Source organism: Poecilia latipinna, unplaced genomic scaffold (genome assembly GCF_001443285.1).
Source record: "Poecilia latipinna isolate Pla-1442-1.1 unplaced genomic scaffold, P_latipinna-1.0 Scaffold910, whole genome shotgun sequence".
In the NCBI taxonomy this organism is placed as follows: domain Eukaryota; kingdom Metazoa; phylum Chordata; class Actinopteri; order Cyprinodontiformes; family Poeciliidae; genus Poecilia; species Poecilia latipinna.
The window spans coordinates 167,476-176,271 of NW_015113526.1; the positions used below are offsets into that span (position 1 = coordinate 167,476).

The window sequence follows — 8,796 nt, forward strand, 5'->3', positions numbered from 1 at the left end:
AGAGAAAACAGGCTGATCAGCAGATGGATCCACCAGGTTCGGTTCTGATCAGGAGACGATCAGCTGATCCAGGTGAGCCGCTACCTGAGGAGCTTTGGCTCTGATGGAGAACATCTGAGGGATTCAGAGGAGGATTGATCACAGATCAGATCCATCTGATGGTCGATCAGCGTTTAGATTCATCCTGGAGCTCTGAGCAGAACTTAGAGCGGTACCAGCGGTACCGGTCCAGCTGCAGCCGTCCTCCAGTGGAGCCGCCCGCTTTGTGAAAGCGCCTTTTGGACAGAAAGCATCTCTACTCTGTGAATGCAGCTTCTGCTGCCGCAGCAGGTCAGACCCGGAGGCTCTGCTGCAGCAGCAGGTCCGACCCGGAGGCTCTGCTGCAGCGGCAGGTCCGACCCGGAGGCTCTGCTGCAGCAGCAGGTCCGACCCGGACAGCTTTACTGTTTACTTTTTCTTTAAAATGTATTATTTTTATTTTGTGAGAAAGCATCTTTTAAATAAAATATATAATTATTATTATTATTATAGATGCTTTTACTGCTATAAACAAGGCCGTTGCCATGGTTACTGCTTCACGTGGCAACAGCCTTCCAGGTACTATTATTCTAATTTACATTAATATGTATTTATGGAGGTGACAGGAGGACCATAAATAAATCAGACCATTATAAATCAGGATTTATAATGGAACGATGTGCAGCCACGTGCACACGGCTTCATACATTAAAATTTTTTTGTGCTCCGCACTTTTCTAAATTTGTCCTATGCCAAGTTTTAGTGTGAAAACAGTATTTTATGCAAGAGGCCCCTGATCGCTCATCATTTAGCTCCTCTCACTCTGAGGGTTCGTGTGTGTGTGTGTGTGTGTGTGTGTGTGGGTTTGTTTGTAATTCCTTGTGGGGACCATTTTCCTGACACATACTATGTTGTGGGTTCTGATCATAATAAGGAACTTTAGTGGTGATGAAGATGATGATGGTGGTGATGAAGATGTGAACCCAGTCAGATAATGTGACTCTTCTTCTGGGGTTTTTTCCATGGCAGCATCAATGATACAGGCTTTGTGATTAAATGTGAATCTGCTTGCCGTAGCTGCACCTAAAACAGACTAAGTGATCATTTCAGAGACAGAAATGGTCCACATTTACCCCAACTGGGATAGAACGAAGAAATGTTTTTATTCTAACACACATTGAAATTAAATATCAAATCATTCTTATCAATTTAATTTGATTTAGCTTATTCTGATTTATTATTCATTGACTTCCATCCTCCCTGGTGGAGTTCAGGTGACGGCCAGTTGGTTATATATTAGTGGCGTTCCTCAGGGAGCTCGCCTCAAGACCCTTCAGTTTCTCACACCGTTACCTGGAGTGGACCAGAACATGGCCCCATGCTGGTCCATTTGGAAGGTGGGAACAGGAAGCCAGGGTTTCCAGGCATCCTGTTAGCGAACGGGTTGGTTGGCTCATTGCTTTTGTTAAACGCAGAACCATAAAGTTCTGAGAATGTCCTGATGAAACGGGTCGGAACAATCAGATCCTCACACAGTCAGGACCAGATCTCTTTACTGCGTTTCAGACTTTTCTCTTTTATGTCGCCTTTTCATCCTGCGCTCTGATTGGTCAGCAGCATCCAGACTCCGCCCAACCATCGGGTTTCTGGGTTCTGGTCCCTGCTGAGCCGGATCATGTTCACTGATACCGACCTCACGCTTGTTGGTATTCCAGGAGGAGCTGTAGATACAGAAACACACACACGCACACACACTCATAATGCTGATCTCAGGTCTGCCCTTCACAGAGCAGCACTGCAGAGGGACTGTGTGTGTTTCAGAGTGTGTGTGTGTGTGTGTACGTTTGTGTGTGTGTGGTTTCATAAATTATTCCCCTCCATATTCCTTTTAAACGATAGCATCCCTCGGCCGGCCCGACTATAAATGGTTCTGTCATAACCAGACCCAGAGCTGATATTCGATTCTGGATGTTCTGTGGACCCGACCGGACCGCTGAGCTCTTAACGGTCTGCTCAGTGACCTGTCCTGCTGCGGTTCTGTTCCCTCAGGTCGGATCCACTCAGAACCACAGGTCTTCCAGGTTTCTTTCTGGTCCGGTTCTTCCTAACGTCGCTGCAGTTACAGATGCTTCACTGTCACTTTTGTTAGCTCCTGCTAATGGTCTTGCCTAATTTTACTTAACTAAGAAGCAAAGCCAAACTCTTGCTAGTTTAGCTAACTATTGACATCTTGTGATGTGGCTTCAGTTCATTAGCATGTAGGTATAAAAATGGTGACTTCACAGGAGAAACATTTTAAAAAGTGATCTTCAGCTTTTGTTCATCCCTAACAACTCTTAGCTTAATGAGAAAATTACACATTTTGGCCGCCATGTTGAATTTGGCAGTAATCCTCTCTCCTGATTTTCAACCTTAAAAACATCCACAAGGAAACCACAGCAGGCCTCTTCCTCCTCTTCCTCCTCTTCCTCCTCTTCCTCTGTCCTGAAGCTAACCTTATCTGAGCGGTTCAGATCAGCAGCAGTGTAATTTGTATCCCTGCCCCCCCATACACACTGCTTATTTCACACAGCTGAAGACGGACATGAAGAGGAGGAAGAGGAACATAATGCCGACTTTGTCGGGACGAGTTCTGCTGGAAAATGATCATCCCACTGAGGAACGCCGCTACAGATGGATCATGTCTACCGCTCTGCTGGCCGTGTGTGTGTGTGTGTGTGTGTGTGTGTGCAGCTACTGGACCTCTCTTCTTCTCCTGCATTCCTTCAGTCTTCAGCAGAAACTTTTTGGAGGGTGGGGGGTCAGAGGAGGGGGGCCCTGTGTGTGGTGTGTGCAGGGTGGGTGGGTTGGGGGGTCCAGCCACACAGAAAGGAGATCTCAGGAGCCCCTCCCCTACCTGTCACTGCGGTTCCAGGTTCTCCTTGATGCAGATGATGTTCTGCTCTGCTTGACCTCCGACCCGGCCCAGCGCAGAACAGAACCCAGGGTGCGTCGCAGAGGAAAGGCATGCTGGGAGCTGTAGTTTTCTGTCAACTGTTAGCAGCGGTGCGTTCAGGTGCATCTGTAAATCGGAGGCATCAGGAGCAGCACAAGGAGGTGTGTGTGTAGCCATGCAGCGCCTCGCTGCGAGGTGTGTGTGTGTGTGTGTGTGTGTGTGTGTGTGGCCTGTATTCATTATTTAGTGAGAGCTATTACTGGGATAAGAGGCTCTCTCCTCTCTGGACGCATCGATCGCTTTAATTGCTCCAAAGATTGTCAACTCTGAAGATAGATATTAAAGGGCCGGCGCAGCCGGTTCTGCCAGGATGCTCTCAAACGGACCCGAGTGTTCTGGGGGGGATGACACGTCCCGCACCGCCGGCGAGCTGAGAGGTCTCACTCTGACCGATCAATAATGCGCTGCAGACAGGAAGTCAGCTGCCATGGCCGGCTGACGAGCTGCGACCTGATTGGACCGGACCGGGCTGGGCGGGTCCAGTCTGCATTGGCTGACTTTCTGGAACTGGTTCCGTGTTCATCCTGTTTGTGTCTTCTGCTATGCTGTTTCAGACTTTGACTAGGCCATTTGGGACCCTTGCTGCACATCCCGCAGCATCAACTCTTCACCACCGTTCGGAGGTCACAGGTCAGCCAGAGGTCAGAGGGGCTAGGGTTGGGCTCAGGTCCCACCTGAGGAGGGGCGGAGCTAACCTACAGGTGACCTGCTTAGCAGCCAATCCTCTAACCTGATTACCGGTTCTGCTTCCTGACCCAATCGGACCGGCTGCTGCTAAAAACAGGAAGCTGATTAAGCTGCTTCGGGTCACCTGACCAGCTGTTTCCATAACAACAACAGCAGCGCCATCAGCTGGACACTGGAGGAACTGAACCTGCAGCAAGACAAGTCCAGATAATTGGGTTCTGGTTCTGGATGTTCTGAAGAAAATCTGCTGGACATTTTCCAGATTCATCAGATTGATGATGACGATGATGATGATGATGAGTCCAGGTACACGGTGCATTCACTGACTGTCCGACTCTGAATTGCTGCTGAATACTGACCAGTTCTGACCGGTTCTGACCGGTTCTGTCCTGTCCAGGATCTCCCATGATCCTCTCTGCTCAGCTAGAAGCCTTGATGGGAGACTGGGAGTCTGTACTGGGATGAGCTGGGCTCGGTGTGTGCGTGCGCTCCTCTTCCTCGCTTTGATTTTCTGCTGGGGGAACGGGATTCACCCTCCTCTTCCTCATCTTCATCACTCTTTTTCCTTCATCCTCCAGCTTCATCTCTGCCCCCACTTTGACCTTTGACCTTTCCTTCTCCACGCCTTCCACACAGACGCTGAAGGTCGCATTCTTCATCCTCCTCTTCATCCCTTCTTTCCCAGCATGCCTCAGTGATGCCAGCTGGGCAGCGAGGCGTTCAGGAACGACAGAAACCTGTACCGGAACCTTTGACCTTTGACCATGCCAACATGCCAACTGCATTCAGTGGTGGTGAGCTGCTGGATCTGGACCCGGGTTCTGTTCTGGTTCTGTCCATGAACTGCTTTGTCCTCAGGGATCTGTTTACACGCCCTCCTGGTGGCGGCAGCATGGTCCTGAGGGCTTAGAAGCCCGTTCCAGGTTAGAAGTCCTGACCCTTCAAAATAAGAGCACCTCTTTTGAAGATTGTTCCTTGTTTTGGAGGGAACCACAATCCATCTGGACTACACACACACACACACACACACACACACACACACACACACACACACACACATTGTGATTAATAGGATCAGAGTTGGCAGCAGACTATAGTGGAAGGGCTGTAGGTAAAGCACCACTGTGTGTGTGTGTGTGTGTGTGTGTGTATGTGTGTATTATCTGACGCAGACATCCGGTTCTGGTTCTGTCGGGACGGAGAGGAAAAAGAGAAGAAAGTCTGTAACACCAGAGCCAATCAGAGCAGGTCTCATCCGTCCTTGAGATCTGATTGGCTGGTGCTCTGCTGTGAACACTCAGCATCTATCAGTGATCAATAACTGATAAGTATCGATCAGCCTGCAGGTGAGGAAGAGGATGAGCTGAACAACAGAGGGAAGAAGGACTGGAGCAACAAACTGGGAGAAAGAAAGGAAGTAAAGGACAGGAAGAGATCAGGAAGCCATTTTTTTCTCATTGAGTTGTCAGCAACTGAGCAGCTCATTGCTGCTCCTGCTGGACGGAGGAGGTGAAGCAAGGCATTGTGGGAGTTTGAGGCAGAACGATGGTTCTTTATCTTCTGGGTCTGGTCTTTTTGTTTGTAACTAGAAGTCAAAGGTCCAGCAGAACCAGAACCGAACTATGTGGACCGCTCTGGGTTTTGGGTAGAACCCTCTTCCTCCTCTTCTGATTCTGAAGGTTTGAAGAACCAAGACAGTGAGTCTCATCATTTCAGAACCAGGTCCAGTTAAACTGAAACCTCCAGGAACCATTCCTCTGGTGTTCCTGAGTCTGATTCTGGTTCTGATGGATCTGAACCTAGTTCTGGTTCTGGAGCGGCTCCACCTTAAAGCCACTTCAGAACCAGAACTGTTGTGGTTCTGAGACAGTCCACTTTTTATTTACCATATTTTCCGCACTATAAGGCACACTGCATTATATGGCGCATAGACTAGACGCTACAGTAGAGGCTGGAGTTACGTTATGCATCCACTAGATGGAGCTGCACTAAAGGAAATGTCAACAAAACAGTCCAACTCCGGTCGGCGAGGAGAGCCTTCTGGGGCCGGGGCCAGACGATGGTCACCCTTCTCCGTTCGCCCACAGCATGTTGGTGGAGAACCTGGTGCTAAACGACCTGCAGACGACCTGATTATAGACGGTCGGTAGGTAGATGGGTCAGTCAGACTTTATAACAAGCCAGCGTTCTGACAACTATCCCAGCATGCACCGCGCTTCTTCTTCTACGGGCGTTGCTAGACCTGTTGTGGCTCAATATTGGTCCATATATAAGGCGCACTGTCGGCTTTTGAGGAAATTGAAGGTTTTTAGGTGCGCCTTAGAGCGGAAAATACGGTACATGATAAAAACTAAAAGTATGGCTGCCACTTCTGGATTCTACAAAACTGGGCATTTGTGTCAGTGGTCCCAATCCAGTGAAGCAAAGGTCAGAGGTCAATCACAGTCACTGGTTTTAGTTCACATCAGTAGAGAAGCCGTAGAACTTTAACTGGGCTAGAAGGTTTGGAGAGCTTGTTGGTGAACACACAGCGTGTGTATATGTCTGCTTGTGTGTGTGTGTGTGTGTGTGAGACTGGCTGTTAACGGCAGAAGCTCTTTTGTTCTGGCAGACAGTAGCGAGTGGCAGCAACTCAAAGCAAACAGACAGAAGCTCCAAAATGGTTGCCAAAGCTTTAAGATGGCTGCCAGACACACACACACACAGAGCATACACACTCCATCAGCGAGGTGGAGCAGGGTGTTACTGTGACAGAAAACGTTAAAGTGTGTCTGAGACGGAAAACATGAAGACGTCTCTGACGATGTGTGTGTTGGTGTGTGTGTTCCAGTTGGCAGCGTCTCCTTGGCAGCGTTGGACGTTTCTTCGTCCAGCAAACGTCTGTTTCTCTCAATTCTGTTCAAACATGAAGAGACTGAAACCCAAATAGGCCACGCCCCCTTGGGGGGCAAGATGGCTGCTGCTGGTGTAGAGATGGAGGCGAGCCGTGGTTCTGCTGCGCTGCCATCAGAACCCTGCAGGTGCGGGTTCACTGTGTATGCACACCAGACTGGGTCCAGAACCGTGTTCGTGTAATTTAGAGGTGAAACCTACACGGCAAGTTGAGAGCAGCAAGACAGATTTGAGCGTGTATATCTATGTGAAGGGACAATAATTAGACTTGTTTTGTTTCAATCTTACAACGCTCTGATAGATTCAGTGAGAGTCGTCAGTTTCAGAGCGTTTGTCAGATCGAAACTAACACTGATCTAATTTTTCCTTCTTCACATAGATATACGAGTTCAGATCCTGCAGAAAACCAGAGGAGTCCAGATCAGCAGCTGAGGCTGACCCAAATGATCAGAGCCCAAGTGTGGACCCTGCTGGATCGTCAGCAGAACCCAGTAAATGACGAACATCCGTAGAACCAGCAGCTGGTTCTGCTGGAGACGAACCGGGTCTACTGGAGCTCCTTTGGTTTTGGTTTTGGAGGAAAAACAGAACAGAATATTAAAACAAGATGATCATCCTCCCTCTCCGTTCACAACTGGTCTGACTCAGCTCCCTCTGGTTCTGAAGCTCGGTATTCCCGCTGCCTGTTCTGGCCTCAGGTTCTATTCCTGAATGGAACCAAGTGACCCAAACCCACACAGCAGAACCAGTGAGAAATTCCTCCTGGATCCGGCAGTTCTGGATCGTCTGTGGATCCGTAACTGCAGAGATCGAATGTTTCCACATGGAGACTTTTCATCCAAACCAGCATTGTTTGGGTTCTGCATATCTACTTCTGACCCAGGTAGCAGATTTCCCAGAATGAGTGAGTCAGAACAAGTTCTGCTGCAACGACAAGAACTACAGAGAAAGTCAGGAATACTGCTGGGAACACAGGACAGGGATGATGCTACATGCCACATGTTCTAACCGATCCGGACAGCCAAAGATCCGGTCCTGGTCCTGTTCTGGTTCTGGTTTTGGATCCCGTTCCAAGTTCTGATTCTGGTTCTGCAAATGGTCCAGCCCCTGTAGGCAGGCTGTCTGCTCCCACGCTTCATTAGCATATTTAATTAACCTGCTAACTGATGAATGGGGGCAGATGGGGGTGGGTGCTAGGGGTAGAGCCCCCTCCCCCTCCCTCCAGTTGCCATGGTTTCAGGCTGATGCTCTTTGTTTTAAGCAGCTGAAGCAGGATGACATGGTGAGCCGCATGCTAACAGGCCTGATGAATGCTGCCCCCTGTCCCCCTGGGGGGTGGGGGGGTCTAGTCAAAGCACAGCACAGCCTGGTGGCAGGCAGCTAGAATTACATGATGAGTTCAGGAACAACTGGGATCAAATGGGAAGGAAAGAGGAAAAGTTTCAGTCAGCTGATTCCCCCTGAGGAGACCCTCCCTCCCGCCCCTCCCAGGTTCTGCTGCAGCTGATCGATGGACCTGAAGCCCTTAAATCATCTCAGGAGGAAAAGAAAAACTGGAGGACAAACCTAACCCTAACTGATTTATCTTACAGGGGACACTTGTGGTTCTGGTTCTGGTTTTGGTTCAGGTCCGTCTTCCTCAGTGGACCAGACCAGGTTCTGCTGCTGCTTTCAAGAGTCAGAGATCTCTAAGATCCCAGCTGTCAGTGAACTCACCGTGCCTCTCACTGAGTGTGTTTTCCAGCTCTCCTTCCTCAACGTAGTTTTTCTGTTTTCTCTCCAGAAACCAGCCAATCAGAAAGCCCCAACCACGCCAGCGAATCAGACATCAAGGAACAGCCAGAGAACGGTGAGATACACACACACACACACACACACACACCCCCACACACACACACACACACACACACACACACACTTGCGAGCCAGGCTGAGTTTGACTCTTCTGATCTCACATATTCCTGAGCAGAGCTATGTGTGAAGAAATCCTTCTGGTTTATCTGTGTGTGTGTGTGTTTGTGTGTGTGTGTGTCTGTGTGTGTGCGTGTGTGTGTTGGTCCTTGACCGCAGCTCCATTGCATGTTCTCAGACAAACTCTAGAGCCGACAGCTGGGAATCGTTATTCAGCCTGCAGCCTGCTAATAGCCCCGCCCACCGTCACTCATAGCCCCGCCCACCGTCACTCATAGCCGCAAGATGCCTCA

The 8,796-nt window shown here is 49.4% G+C and overlaps 1 protein-coding gene across 1 annotated transcript in view; it reads left to right on the forward strand.

Moving 5' to 3' along the window:
- Positions 1 to 8,446, forward strand: part of LOC106957510 (nuclear factor 1 A-type-like) — a gene marked incomplete at its 3' end in the record, with an annotated part of 51,815 nt that extends 43,369 nt beyond the window's left edge. Inside the window, exon 3 of the mRNA XM_015048887.1 lies at positions 8,376 to 8,446. Coding sequence (XP_014904373.1) covers positions 8,376 to 8,446 — 71 coding nt within the window. The remainder of the gene's footprint in view (positions 1 to 8,375) is intronic.
- Positions 8,447 to 8,796: the final 350 nt, after the last annotated feature.